We start from the raw sequence: 15,455 nt of genomic DNA, 5'->3' as shown, positions 1-15,455 counted from the left end.
TTAAAAAAAAAATCTCTATACAAACCTAAAGCTCTACACACCATGGAAGAACTGCATGAATTCATCGTTACAGAAAAAAACTCAAAATTCCAATCGAAAAAAAAAACACTCAAATTGTTCAATTCTCACTTCTTAGCAGCAGCTGAGCTCCATTTGAACTGAAAAATCCGCGCTGTATCCGAATCCGAAACCTGCTTGGATTGCGAAGGAACCAACGCCATTGAATTGGAATTCCAAAAGTGATGATCACTGCTCTTAGCGATCTCCTCTCCATAAACCCAATCCTCTCCTTCCTTCTTCTGCTCGAAACCCCCCTTTTCGGAGCAGGAAATCGCCACCTTCCGCCAATTCCACCATATCCGCGCCATGGTATACATCAGAGAGAGGCAAATCAGCGTGGATGTGAACACAATCGCCACTATTATCCCCGCAATTTGGGATTCCGAGAGTCGTTTCCTCGCTTTCAGCGACAGCTCCGAGCAAGAGATCAATGGCGGGCCGCACAAGCCATCATTGTTGAGAAAGGAATTTGATGGAAATCCTGCGAAATTTGATAGCAATTGGCCGCGAAGGTGATTGCTGGAGAGATTCAGTCTGTGGAGACTCGACAGTTTCCCCAACGAAGGTGGGATTTCGCCTTCTAGTTTGTTGGATGAGAGATTCAATCGCTCCAATTTCATCAGATTTCCCAGTGAAGAAGGGATTTTGTCCGATAATTGATTGAAGCTGAGGTCTAGCACGACTTGGAGCTCTCCGAGAGTGCCTATTTCCGAGGGAATTGGGCCGGAGAGGCTGTTTTCCGATAACCTAAGCTCGTAAAGCTTCCTGCATTGTTGAATCGTGGGTGGGATTCCGCCGGAGAGATTATTTCTCTGGAGGTTCAAGACATTCAAAAGGTATAGGTTTCCGATTTCCGGTGGGATTGGACCTGACAGCATGTTGTTCCGGAGAGAAAGCTTGAGCAATTTCGAGCAATTCCCGATTTCAGGTGGAATGTTTGCACTGAAACTGTTTGATGAAAGGTCTAGCTCACCTAGCTTCGTTATTCTCCCCAGCCACGTCGGAATAGGCCCTGACAAACGATTGTTGCTGAGGAGGAAGTGCTCGAGGCTCGTTAAACCGGAGAGATCAGTGTCAAGCTCCCCCGTAAGGTTGTTGAAGGATAAATCAAGAAGCTGGAGCTGCTTCAGCTGGCTGAAGTGAAGAGGAATGCCACCGGCGAGGGAATTGTGTGCGAGGCGGAGACGGATTAGGTTTGTGGATAATGTTGAAGGAATGCTGCCTGAGAAACTGTTATTGGTTAAATCTAGTTTGGTTAGAGAATTTGAACCACTAAAAGGAGCAATGCTGCCACTGAGCCTATTATGTGAAAAATTGACAATGCTGAGGTTTTTGAGGTGGTGGAGAGATTCTGGGATTGGCCCTGATAATGAATTGTTGTAGAGAGTGACGAGGAAGAGCTCGGAGAGGAATCCAAACGTCGGTGGGATTGGTCCAGACAGCATGTTATCAGCCAAGACTAAGCGTTGAAGCTTCCTGCAGTAGCCTAAACTCGATGGGATTGTGCCGGATAATTCATTCTGCCTGAGTAGCAGATTGACAAGGTTCTTGAGCTTTCCTATGGTAGGAGGAATCGAGCCTGAAAATCGGTTTCCAAAGAAATCTAGGTCTGCTAAGCTCGAGCAGTTGGTTAGCTGTCTTGGAATGGGGCCAGACATTTGGTTGTCATAGAGGTATAGTGTTGTGAGCTGCTGAAGTTTTCCGATTTCCGGTGGGATTCCACCGGTGATCATGTTGCCAAATAGGAATAAAGAGTTTAAGTTACTCATGTTGCCTATTTGAGGAGGGATTTCTCCAGTGAAGCTGTTGTTGTTGAGCAGAAGATCAGTGAGGCTCTGCAGTGAGTCGAGGCTGGGTGGGAGAGCCCCGGATATGCTGTTCCCGGAAAGGTCCAGTTGGAGGAGTGACGAGCAGTTTAGGATATGCTCGGGGAAACCACCAGAGATGTTGTTGTCAGCTAGGAAGAGCTGGTGGAGATTTGAGTTTTTGATGCAGAGATTTGGAGGGATGGTGGTGAAGAGATTCTCAGACAGGGCTAGAACTTCAAGATTCCTCAGATTGGAGTTGAGGAGGCTTATGTTGCCTGAGAGATTGTTTCTAGATAGATCTAGAATCTCTAGCTGATCCAATCCGTTGAGCTCAACTGGGATTTCGCCTCCTAGCTCGTTTCCCTGCAGGTTTAAGTACTTCAACTTCGATAAATGGCTCAGCTCCGGAGTGATTGCTCCGGACAGGCTGTTGTTGGCCAAGTTCAAGATTTGGAGTGATGAAAGAAGGCCTATGGTGGTGGGGATTCGCCCTTCGAATCTGTTGTTTGATGCAGCAAAGCTTCGAAGCTCGTTGCATCCACCGATCTCCTCAGGTATCTCTCCATCGAAGCTGTTCTGCTGCAAGTCTAGAAACATCAGCTTCTTGAGATTTCCAATCTCTTTAGGTATGCTTCCATTGAAGTTGCAGTAGGCAAGCCCTAGAACTCTGAGTTCGGATAAGGCACCGACTTTTTGCAGGGCTTCGCCCGTGAGAAGATTGTCTCCGATTCTGAGGACTTCCAGCTGCCTCAGAAGGGCAATCTGCGGCGGAACTGTGCCATTGATCGAGTTCGAGAAGAGGCGCAGTTCCTTCAGATTTCCGAGGTTTCCTATATCCGGGGGGATAGGGCCAGAGAGGGAGTTGAGAGATAAATCAAGTGTTTCAAGAAAAGTGAGTTTTGAGAAGTGTGGGGAGATGGCTCCATTGAGGCCAGAATTTGAGAGATTTAGTGATATGATGTGTTTTTTGTCGTCTCCACATGTGATCCCATTCCATGTACACATGCTGGTTTCTTGCAGCCAGGTGTCGAGAGCTCCGAGAGGGTCGATGAATTCGGATTTTATCCGAAGGAGCCAGTACGAATCATCATCAGGTGTAGCATCTACGAGACCGGGGTGATCGAGATAAGCAACGAGGAATGCGAAGGAAAGAATTAGATGGGAGAGTTGAAGTATTGTTGTTGTCATTTGGGAATCTTGAGGATGTGATAAGGGAAAGAGTATGGTTGGGAATTATGTAGTTTGGATTATGGAGAAGAAAATGAGTTTTTAAGGTTATGTTTCTTCACTTTTCTCCTTTTGGAGATTTTGATATTTATATAGTTTGTCACAACAATGATAGTAGTGTGGAGCATGATTCTTTTAATTGCATTAGATGGGAAGAAACAAAAGAAGATAAGAAAAAGGTGGGGAAAGAGCTATGAAAGAAATCCACTAGACCATGTTTGGAAAAATTCAAAATGTTAGGTGGGGGTAACCCTAAGTCTATTTGGATACCTATAAAATCCCATTATGGATTGCTGTTTGATAATAAGTGTAGGATATGTGAAAATATATCTATCAAGATACGAAATATGGACTCTGTGTTTAGATACTTTTAAGATACGATCAATTGATAAACTTAAATAGTACAATTTAGAGACTCTTTTCTGAAATAGATGCTCTAATATGTGTAGAGTGTATTCGAATGTAATTTGTTAATTTCGCAAATTCGATCAGGCAGAATATTATGAAATCAAATAAAAATACACAAAACAACAAAAGAGTTGTAGAGAATTTATAAGATTTCTTTGAAGTTGACTTTCAGGTTTCAAGAGATGAGATCAGAACGGAATTATGCATTTGTCAACTTAATTGGTAGAAATCCATTAATCCCTTGCCTCGACAATGATCTAATATTTATAATTAGTTTATTCTAATCTTTTCAACTTATATCATTTAAATCATTCGTTTTATAGCAATTAATTTTTAAAATTAAAATAAAAAATAAATATAATATATTAATATTCTCGTTTACTACTTTTTTTTGGTGAGAAAATCATAGCTTATCTTTCAATATGTTATGTCACATTTTTGATAAATTTGAAAAAATTGAGATATAGTTATTTATAAATGGAAAAAATAGAACGGAACTAATACAATTACGAAAACTTAAAGATAAAATTGATAAAACCACAAAACTCAGGATAGTTTCGACCCGACCCGACTCGTGCCCACCTAAGCAAGTAGTAAGCACCCTAACAAAGCGTGTGCCCTTGTGATCCCTACTAGCTCAACCTATTCTGTTTTATTCAAAAGAGTCAAATACCATAAATTATGGTTCAATTTAATTAATTCCTTCTGCTTCATTAGGTATTTGACAGATAATCCTCTCTTCTTTAACCAAATCCCACCTAATATCCATTTTAATAACGGAAAAAAACAGATAACAAGAACTGCCCCCTTTTACTAATCAACCCTCAACATCATGCAAGAAAACCTAAAGCTAGGACCAAAACTTTACAACGAAACACCACACTAATTACTACTACCTCTTTCCATGAAAAAATAAGCATATTTTTCCATTTTGGTCTGCCAAAATCGATCTTTAACAATTCATGGGAGTATATCTTTTCTTTTGTATGAGGTGTGTTATATTTTCAACTAATAATATTTTTATGGACAGATGTAGTAGTATAGGTTACGACGACGTAACATATATGTGAGGACAAAAGTTGTCAACTCAAAGAATGCAATAATCTTTGATGGTGAAGTTACATACATGCATGCATTACCAAGATTTCATAGTTGTTTAGTAGTCCATGATTTGGGAGAAGCAACCACTAGGACTGTAGAAGGATAACTTTTTTCATGGACCAATGTCACTATGATTACTTTATTTATTTCCCCTTTCTATATTTTCAACTTATTGGATATATGTCATCATAGATTCATAGGTGAAAGCTGAATTAAATCACTTTATCTTCTTCTTTTCTTCTACTATTTTTTCCATTTATTATTTTGGAGATGTAAAGCACTCCATGAAAAAAGAAAGAGTTCAACAAAACAAAATCTTTCATCTTTAGAATATGTTCTATTTATATGGAGACATTTTGGAAAACGCGGAAAATTAGAGAATTCTAACATGAAGTATTAAAAAATATAATTTAGTACACCTAAGAATTTGGCGAGTTGACTTATTGTTCCATCGTCATATTATATTAAACATGACATATATCAAACTTTTCACAAAAGTGAAGAAGTAATTTGGGGACATTTTCTAAAACGCCCTTAATATTAGGACATAGTAAAAACTAGCTAGTAACCCAATTTAGTTTGACAAATGGAACAAGTGGTGTGCTCTTACACGTTGCGGTGTGAAAGCACAATGTGCTTAATAGCCAGCAACGTCGTGCTTTTGCAATAGAGCACGCAGGTACATGCTCAAGAAGCACCTACGCGCATGCTCGACTCGAATCTCAACTCCATTAATTTAAAAGCATTGGCAAACTATTTTTGCTTGTCAAATAGAAGGATTAAGGTGAATAGTCAAATATTATTAGTTTGTTACCATGTAATAAGAGGGTGCAAAAAGTACAAAATTTATTAAATAAATAGTCTTTGGTCCAACAATTAACATCATCTAAGAGAATTTTTTCTTGTCTCCACCTAATAATAGTGTCTTGTTACCAAATGTTCCAATCCATAGTAAAACAAACAGAATGCAAACACAGGATTAATACCTAACTCTCAAATTTAAATTTGAGAATGTATTGAAGAGAATAATTGAGATTGACTTATCACTAACAAATAAACCAAGGAATGATAAATAAGTTGTAACTTCCAAAGGAGAAGGTACAATTATTGACACCTTGAGTATGCAATTTGTATGCTTAAATCAAAGAATATAGCTATAAGTATTATGGGAAACGAACAAACAAAAATGTCCAAAGTCCCAACAATAAAAAAACAAAATAAAATAATCCTCACTATCCTTCATATATATAATCTTATTATTTATTTTATTATAAGTTTATTTCTCATTGGTTTGAAATATTATTCCACAATAGCCCAATACGTCATAGAGGAAATTACTGTCGAAGAACATAATTCAATTTTTTCCAACAATTTTGATTTTAGACGCTACAACAAGCGAAGTTTGCCGACGGACCACTATCCATCACTGATTAGCGATGGGTAGTCTGCTGGCAAATTTCGCGACATACTTTTCGTCACTGATCTTCAGATTGAACAAATAGCAAATGTATTTGTTCGATCACGTTAAAACGAATTTTAAGACATATAGACCAATCGAAACCCCTTGTTATTATAAAAAATCTAACATGCTTTTTATAGGGGCTGATCTAAATCAACAATTTTCTTAGCCACAATACTTTCAATTGAACCATTTTTCACTTTATGAATTATGCTTCTACACTTGAAAGAGTAATCACCTTTTATTAATGGAAAATGGATTTCATGACTGTCATCTCATTAGAAAGAGAAACTATATATTCTCTGTGTCCATATTTCTAGCTCTTTCAATAATTTTTTTTCCCTCTTTCTTCATCTTTCAAATTTGGATTAAAACTCATGTTAGCCACTATCGAAATTATTTGTTATGCGTAGAGGTAGAGGTAGAGGTAGTACTTATTTTAGGTGGGTTTATACCTAAAAAGGATAATAAAAGACATTAGTTCATATGATTTGATTTGCTAGGCTCCAATAATATCGACTCAAGTAAATTTACTTTTGACCAATTAACATAACTATCACCCCATATTTTTTAATATTTTTCTATATAACTTATATATTCTCTGTGTCCACGAAAAAATGTTTCATTTTATCCTTTTGATACGTCCGCGATTTATAATTTTACCATATTTTTTCTCATAGTAAAAGGACCACACACTCCACAAAATCATCACACCTAAAAATATCAATCGAGTCAGTCCATTGTGTCGAGTCAAATAAAACATTTAACAGTGGATAGGAAGAGTAATAAAATCAGTACAATCAAGTTTAAAACGGTAGGAATTTCAAACATAATTATGCATGCGTTTGTTGGGATGAATGTGGTGGTGGCAAGGATGAAAGGAAGTGGTTGAGGCATTTGTTGTAGACCAAGGGCCTTTCAAGATGAACTAAGTGGCCTCCTTTCTTGATGCTTTCATACGTTGCGTTATATCCGACCACCCTGCATTATTTTTCACTACGAGCACGACTTATACTAATTAATTAAAAGCAAATTGCCGAATCGAAACTAGTCAATTTCTGGTCAAACTCGCAACTTTAAAAAATATACGATTATATCATTTCTCAATTGTTCCAATTTTTCCAAAGACGGACTACACATAATTTTTTGGTTATGGGACAAATGAGAAAATTATAAAAAAAAAAAAAAAAAAAAGGAGTATAATATAATCAACTATTTTTGAAAGTTGTGGGATTGATCAGAAATTGACCGAACTTGGTGGGTTTTCGACTATTTGATCTATAAGAAGGAAACTAATTGGCTTACTCTCTCATGTGTTGAGCAAGTTCTTGCTTGAATATCTGATCCTCCTCACCCCACAACAAATGTACTTTCTACAAGAATTCAATAGTAGCATGTTCATTTTATAGCATGTTCACTAGCTACTCAATGGAGAATGCGATAAATATATACCTGAGAAAGTTTGGGGAGTTTTGCATCTGTATCAAGAACTATGAGACCCTCGAGCAGCTCGGCCCTTTCCTTTGTATTTACAAACATCACCTATCCATTGTACCAAATAATTAATTTAAGATAGAATCATATTATTTGGGAAATTAGTAAACATAGCTTTAGTAAGATTATAATGAGACCAAAGAATCGTCGTCATCACACTTTAACATAAATGAACCAATTTAAAAGGGAAATAATGAGAACAACACATGTTCATATGAAATTTTCCATTGATTAAGCAATAGTAGTACTTATTTTCTATTGATTCATCCAAAAATATCAGTCTGAATCGAAAAAATATAATTGCACTAATATATCTAAAACCTAAACCGTGGAGTTGAGTTGTATCGCTTTCCAGATAATATAATTTCCTTTGTCCACATAAACTAGTCTTATTTATATTTATGAAAACTTTTTCATCATTTTCTCTCTCTTATTTTACTTATTTCTCCGTCTCTTTCACATGCTTTACCCATTGCACATTAAACTCGTGATGTATAGAATTGAGACTATTTTTCGTTGATAGAGGAAATATAACCTATTTGTAGTTGTCATCTGTATGCCCATCACTTGATGCAAACTGCCGGAAAAATCACCAAGCTTTGTCAATTTCTCGTCAACCCGCAACTTACTAAAAATAGCCGATTATATCATTTTGACATTTTTTCACAATATTCCATAATCTCGGATTTTGGGAAATTACCTATGAAGTGACAGTAAAAAAATATTACGCGGACAAACGTTCAACTATTTAAATGACGTCATTTAATACATATAGTCAACTACGTCAAAAATTTTCGCCATGAGACAATTCAGAAAAATATCAAATTAATTTATGATATAATCGACCATTTTTAAAAAATTGCAGGATGACTAGAAATTGACAAAGCTCGTTAATTATAATAGAAAATCTCTTTTATGTTAATCTAATACCTCAAGAAAATCTTTGTAGAGACGATTGGGAAAGCATATCTTCTTATGCATGCCAATTCTCAAAAGAGCCTTACAAAAAAATAGCCGATTTCTACAAAGAGCTCCCGAAATAGACGATTATATCATCCAATTTCTCGTCAACCCACGAACTTACAAAAAATAGCCGATTATATCATTTTAACATTTTTCACAATATTTCATAATCTCGGGTTTGAGAAATTATATATGAAGTGAGAATAAAAAATATTAAGTGGACAAATGTTCAACTACGATAAATGACATCATTTAATACATATAGTCAATTAGTCAGAATTTTTTGCCACAGGACAATTGAGAAAAATATCAATTTTACGATATAATCGACCCTTTTTAAAAATTGCGGGATGACTAGAATACCTCAAGAAAGTCTTTGTAGAGACGATTGGGAAAGGAGAGCTTCTTCTCAAAAGAGCCTCACACCCCTCAACAGATTCCGGCAGCAGCATCTCCGACAACGACGAAAACCCGAGCCTACTAAGCACATCTCCGCTAACCGACTCACTCAGCTCCGCCACCGACCCACTAACCACCACGGCCTCCACCAGCTCCGGCTGCATCTCCGCCATCTTGAACGCCACAATGCCGCCGTAGCTGAATCCCACCACCGTGCACCTCTCCACCCCCAGCTTCCTCAGCCCCTTCGCGAGGCACTCCGCCTGGAGCGCCGGCGACCACTCGGGCCTGGCGGTGGAGGAGCCGCCGAAGAAGAGGAGGTCGGGCACGTAGACCGCGTACTTCCTCCTCAGAGATAAGACCTGGAACAGCCACGTGATCATTCCGTTGCCGGCGAAGCCATGGACGAGTACTACAGCTCGTTTAGCGCGCGTTCTGTTTTTTGGTGGGGCCCAAATGTTCATGTGTTGGAATCTATGCCCGGTCAATGGACTTTGACCAATTATAATTTCAACGAGACATTTAATTTTGTAAAATTAAATGATATAGCGTCGATCTACGTTCGGAGTAGATGACCGTGGTATATTTATTTTATCAAATCCGATTCCCGGTGAGTGAGAAATAATTGTTTAAAGTTGTGCAAAAATTGCAAACTTAATGAGCTATGAGAGGATATTAGGGAATAATTAAGAGAGTTAATTATCCCAAATTGAAAGTTTCAACCTTATTAAACTAGTATTTAATAAGAAGGATTATTACATGTAATAATTATAGTGGACTAAGATGGGCTGTAAGAGCCCACGCGCGCGCGCCGCCCGCCCCGCCGCGAGCCGCGTGCCCTTGTCCTTGTATTTTGGGCTTTGGTGCTTGGCAATTGGTCTTTGGGTGGTCTTTGGGCTTGGTGCTTGGGCCTAGTTGCGGGCTTGGCCCAAGTCTAGTGGGTCTAGTTCTTTTTAAACCACCACCGTTTCCACGTCAGCGGGCCAAGCGGGATGCCACCTCGTCAGTATGACGCGGTAAGCCAACGTGGCTGACACGTGATAGTCCACGTCGTGAACGAATCTAGAAGCTTCTAGACTCAGCCTCTCTAGCTCTGAGCGCGTAACGGCTTGTAACGCCCGAACGTTACGGTCTAGCTTTAATGACGGCCATTATGGCCGTTGACCCCCCTGCAGTGGACCGAGCCTATAAATAGGCTAGTCATTCCATGCATTCTACACACATCAAACACTAGAAAGCATTCTGCATCATAAACTCTCTCTCTCTCTCTGCATTGTTCTTCTGTCGAAGCTCTGCCCTCTCCTCCATCCAGTTCGCCGGAGCTCTGCTGATAGCGGTGCTGCTTCACCAGAGACGTAGCCGTTTTATCTTTGGGGACGAAACGACAATCCGAAGAGCACTACCGGGGCGTATCTCGTCTTGCAGAAAGAGGACTCCTCGACTCGGCTCTTTCCTGTTCTACACTTTGTAGTTTCGATTTCCATTTGTAATTTTCGTTTCAGTTCTTTTCTGTATTCCTTCTTGTAATCCCTAAATCTCCAACATCATGACGGTGCCCGGCTCGATTTCGACGGCGCGAGGGGATTTCCGGCCATCTTCATGAGGCCGTGTAATGATGGCGGGAGGTTCACCATTTCTTGTGAATGGAGCTTGGTTGAAAAGCCAGTGGCGCGAAGCTACCATGCGTTGGATTATGACTTGAATTATGACTGAACACCTCTAAGTCACAATAATTTATGTTGCTATTCTAAGTATGAAAAACATGATAAGTTTAAGAATGGCAGAATCATTAATGAGCTATTGATGATGGAGTATGGGTTGGGGGCAGATTGTCAGTGCATATTTTCATTTAATCCATTTGCCATTTTATATCTCGATGAAAAAATACTACCTTTGTCCTGCATCAACTGTCACATTTACTTTTCTGCACTCGTTTTGTAGAAATGATAATAAATAGTTAAAGTGGAGAAATAATAAAGTAAGAAAGAGGATACGGTAGACAAGAGTGCAGAAAAGTAAATGTGTCAGTTAATGCGTAGTATCATCATATACGTTTTTGGACGAAATTGTAATTCCCTTTGAAGTAATCCGTTGGTAAATGTCTACCAACGGACTATGACACGATTCCTGCGAACCAAAATCAAAGCTGGATTTACTGACGGGTTTGTGCGTTGGCAAGTCAAACTGGGCCTATTATTGGTGAACAGAGAGAGTAGTTATTTTAGGTGACAGGCAAAACGATAAATGTGCATTCGTTGATCATAGTTTACTTCGTACGATTAAGTTTAAAAGGTCACAAATTATGTTAGTTTGAAATTTTAGGTCTATGCTACTAATAAGTATCTGGAGACTGGATCGGTCTCAGCGAGATGCCCCTTTCGAAAATAAGGAATGGAGATTTGTTACTTTAGTTCTATTATGATAATAAATCAGTAATAAGAATACATGTATATGCATAGAGTAATTTCATATTATATGTTGTTCGACTCATTTTTGCTATCTAGAAAAACAACAAACAACATGGAAAAGAATACACAATGAAAACATGTAAATGAGTTTAGAATTGTGCTCTCATTATTTTATATTACAAAATATTAGATAAAATGTGGCCGAGACTCGGGCTATGTCGAGGTGGGCTAGGTGGCTTGCGTCCTGCGGCTAATTGACTCGGGCTTGATGTGTAACTGTCATTATCAGTCTAGGTATGTGGTGGTGGCAAGGAAGCAAGGAAGTGGTTGAGACATTTGTTGTAGGCTAAGGGCCTTTCAAGATGAACTAAATGACCTCCTTTCTTGATGCTTTCATATGTCGCCTTTTCTCCTACCCCTCTGCATTATTTTTCACTATGAGCCCAATAAGAGGTAAATTTCAGGAAAATCACAAAGTTCGATTAATTTCTGCTCAATCCTACAATTTTGAAATAGCCAATTTTTTTTAAACTACGACGATTGAGAAAATTGTGAGATTGATCAGAGTTTGACCGAACTGGTGATTTTTCCAGCAATTTGCCTAATAATTAAAAACTACTCTCTCCGTTTCTTCATAGTTGAGGCGGAACTTTTCGGTACGGAGTTTTAAAAATGAATGTTGGGTTTGTTAAATAAATAGATAAAAAAAGCATAAGAGAGAGGAAAAGGTAGAGAGAATGAAGTATAAAGTGAATAAAGTAGATAAAGAGTAAGAGAGGGTAAAGTAAGAAAGAGAAAAAAGTTGTCATATATGGAAATGACTCAACTATGAAGAAACTTCCCGAAATGGAAAAATGACTCAACTATGAAGAAACGGAGTAAGTACTAGAAGAAGACTAATTGGCTTACTCTCTCATGTGTTGAGCAAGTTCTTGCTTGAATATCTGATCCTCCTCACCCCACAACAAATGTATTTTCTACAAAAAATTCACAGAAGTAATTCATAGCATGTTGAGTAGCTACTTAATTGATAACAGATATAATACCTGAGAAAGTTTGGGTATTTTTGTATCTTTATCAAGAACTATGAGACCCTCGAGTAGCTCGGCCCTTTCTTTTGTATGTACAAACATCACCTATGCATCACACCAAATAATTAATTTAACTTGAATCATAGTATCATACGTATTTATTTAATTTTATGTTTAAGATGATTTCTTTTATATATTTATATAGAGGGAACATCTTTTTTGGTCCACGAACTTTGCCAAAGTATCATTTTAGGTCCGTGAACTTTGAAAATATCATTTGAGGTCCATCAACTATGGGTTAATATCATTTGAAGTATTTTTTACTATTTTCAAATTTTTCTGGACGAAAATACCCTCAATATCTTTAAGGGTATATATTTTTAATAAACTTATCATACACTCATATTTTTTTATAAATATCTTTACTATATATTTTGATGAATTTTCTAAATATAATTTGACATTCAATATTATAACTTAATTTTATGACATGCAAGAAAATATTCTAATTTAATTTTTTATTATTAAAGAAAAGTTCTTTATTGAACCTTCAATATTAACACTTAATTTTGTGACATGCAAGAAAATATCCTTATTTAAATTTTTATTATTAAAGAAAGTTCTTTATTCCATTTTAAAATTCTTTAATATAAAAAATTGAAGAAGCAATTTTACTTGCATGTCACAAAATTAAGTGATAATATTGAAGGTCAAATTATATTTAGAAAATTCGTTAAAAATATATTGTAAAGATATTTATAAAAAATATGAGTATATGATAAGTTTATTAAGAATATATACCCTTTAAGGTATTGAGGGTATTTTCGTCCAGGAAAAATATGGAAATAGTAAAAAAGTACTTCAAATGATATTAACCCATAGTTGATGGACCTCAAATGATATTTTCAAAATTCACGGATCTAAAATGATACTTTAGCAAAGTTCGTGGACCAAAAAAGATGTTCCCTCATTTATATATATTGACACTTGGAACTTTAATTTTGCAGATCGGGGAAAATCAACAACAACAATATAAGTCCTAGGTGTGTCAAATTGAGTACCCGCGGATACCCGATCCGAAATTTTCGGGTACCTAATCCCGAAATTTCCAAAATCCAATACTCGATATCTGACCCAAATTCTATTTTGGGTTCCCGGATATCCGACTTGGTATCCAGTCCCGATTGTAAATTTGAATTTTTTGTTTTTTTTAAATCAACTACAAAGTTTTACAATTTATATAATATTATTTAGTTCGAATTTGATACAAAGTTGAAGTAGTATTCAAGAGAAAATAACTATAAACTATTAGACATACAATTCTTGTAGTAGTTCGAATTTAAGAGAAAACTAACTACAAACTTTGAGAAATAAAAAATTCATAAGTTATAGTAACATATTAACATCTTTCATCTATTCAAAATAAGAAAACAATAGTATACATTAAGAAATTTAATTGCATATTAACATCTTTCATCAATCCACATGTAATTAAGAAATTAAATTAAATTTTTTATCTTTCATCCATCCACAATAAGAAATTAAATTAAATTAAATTTTATCTTTCATCCATCAATAATAAGAAATTGACATATTAACATCTTCCATCCATCCACATGTAATTAAGAAATTAAATTACATTTGATTATAATAAAAACATAATTTATTATTTTTATAAAAAAACGGATAATTCGGGTATACCCGATTGGGTATCGATATCCGATCATCCAAAATTCTCACTACCCGATCCCAATCCGCCCGAAAAATCGGATTTCGCGTATCCAAATTACCCGACTATTTCGGGTTTGGATATCGGGTATCCAATAGCCAATATCCAATTTAAAAGGCCTACATATGACCATCAGAGTTTTAAGTTCGTGGAAAATTCCAGAATCGATCAAAGTTTATGATTTAGCTACCAATTCTCCTCGATTAATAGAAAAGTGAGACCACTATGAGGGGCAAAGGAAATTTCAAAACCTGAAGAAAGTCTTTGTAGAGGCGATTTGGAAAGGATAGCTTCTTGTGCATGCCGATTCTCAAAAGAGCCTTACACCCCTCAACAGATTCCGGCAGCAGCATCTCCGATAGCGACGAAAACCCGAGCCTACTAAGCATATCTCTGCTAAACGATTCACTCAGCTCCGTCTCCGACCCACTAGCCACCACCGCCTCCACCATCTCCGGGTGGAGCTCCGCCATCTTGAAGGCCACAATGCCGCCGTAGCTGAACCCCACCACCGTGCACCTCTCCACCCCCAGCTTCCGCAGCGCCTTCGCGAGGCACTCCGCCTGGAGGACCGGCGACCGCTCGGGCCTGGCGGTGGAGGAGCCGCCGAAGAAGAGGAGGTCGGGCACGTAGACCGCGTACTTCTTCCTCAGAGACCACACCTGGAACGGCCACGTGATGATGCCGTTGCCCGCGAAGCCGTGGACGAGCACTATGGCTCGTTTAACGTGAGTGCCGGCTTTGCCATTGCGCATTCTGTTCTTTTTTGGGGCCCAAATGTTCATGACGGTGCCCGGCTCGATTTCGACGGCGTGAGGGGATATTCCGGCCATCTTCACAAGGCCGTGTAACGGCGGCATCATCGCTGCGACGAGGTTCACCATTTCTTGTGAATGGAAAGAGATCTCTTGATTGAGAGAGAGACAACTCTTACAACCATTTATGTTGCAAATGCAGTATGATAAACATGATTAACTAGCAGATTGCCTGTGCAATTGTTTTCAATTTAATGCTGTAATTAAGACTTAAACTACCGTGATTAATAGTACTAAAACTCCCACGATTAATGCTTAACCATCTCAATTAAATGACAACATCTCACTAATGGTCCTTCGTAAATTTCTCGACGAATCACTGACGGACTATGACATAATGCATGCGTGCAAAAATCACAGTCGGATTTACATTTACCAACCGATTTGTGTGTTCGGAAATATTTTAGACGGCCTTATTTTTCGGTAACACGACCATTAGTTCAGCCCATCTCACCGTTGCCCTCACGAACCTTGCACATTGTGGGAGTAACCCAGAAGGAGATACCGATGAAGACGGACTACTTCTGCCCGGTCTGCAAGTTCTTCATACAAC

The 15,455-nt window shown here is 37.8% G+C and overlaps 2 protein-coding genes across 2 annotated transcripts; both read right to left on the bottom strand.

Annotated features, from left to right (window-relative positions):
* On the bottom strand, positions 1-3,176 carry LOC125191309 (uncharacterized). The gene has a single exon (XM_048088828.2). The coding sequence runs from the start codon at positions 3,054-3,056 to the stop codon at positions 126-128; it is 2,931 nt and encodes a 976-aa protein (XP_047944785.1). The 5' UTR covers positions 3,057-3,176; the 3' UTR covers positions 1-125.
* Positions 3,177-11,367: 8,191 nt separating this feature from the next.
* Positions 11,368-15,010, bottom strand: LOC125186262 (uncharacterized). Its single transcript, XM_048082618.2, has 4 exons — positions 14,339-15,010; positions 12,374-12,463; positions 12,237-12,304; positions 11,368-11,747 (listed from the first exon to the last, which is right to left on the bottom strand). Exons 1-4 carry the CDS (start codon positions 14,969-14,971, stop codon positions 11,618-11,620), a joined length of 921 nt encoding a protein of 306 aa, XP_047938575.2. The 5' UTR covers positions 14,972-15,010; the 3' UTR covers positions 11,368-11,617.
* Between the last annotated feature and the right edge of the window lie 445 nt (positions 15,011-15,455).

This window comes from Salvia hispanica, chromosome 5 (genome assembly GCF_029641045.1).
Source record: "Salvia hispanica isolate PSC_SH4W2 chromosome 5, Shi_PSC_v1, whole genome shotgun sequence".
Lineage (NCBI taxonomy): Eukaryota > Viridiplantae > Streptophyta > Magnoliopsida > Lamiales > Lamiaceae > Salvia > Salvia hispanica.
This window is presented reverse-complemented; position numbering and strand designations above follow the sequence as displayed.

Coding starts and splice junctions, on each gene's coding strand:
- LOC125191309 (XM_048088828.2), bottom strand. CDS start 3,056: ATGACAACAACAATACTTCAACTCTCCCATCTAATTCTTTCCTTCGCA.
- LOC125186262 (XM_048082618.2), bottom strand. CDS start 14,971: ATGGTGAACCTCGTCGCAGCGATGATGCCGCCGTTACACGGCCTTGTG. Junction 12,464..14,338: donor TCTACAAAGACTTTCTTCAG/GTTTTGAAATTT, acceptor TGTGATGCATAG/GTGATGTTTGTACATACAAA. Junction 11,748..12,236: donor CTTGCTCAACACATGAGAGA/GTAAGCCAATTA, acceptor AAAATAATGCAG/AGGGGTAGGAGAAAAGGCGA.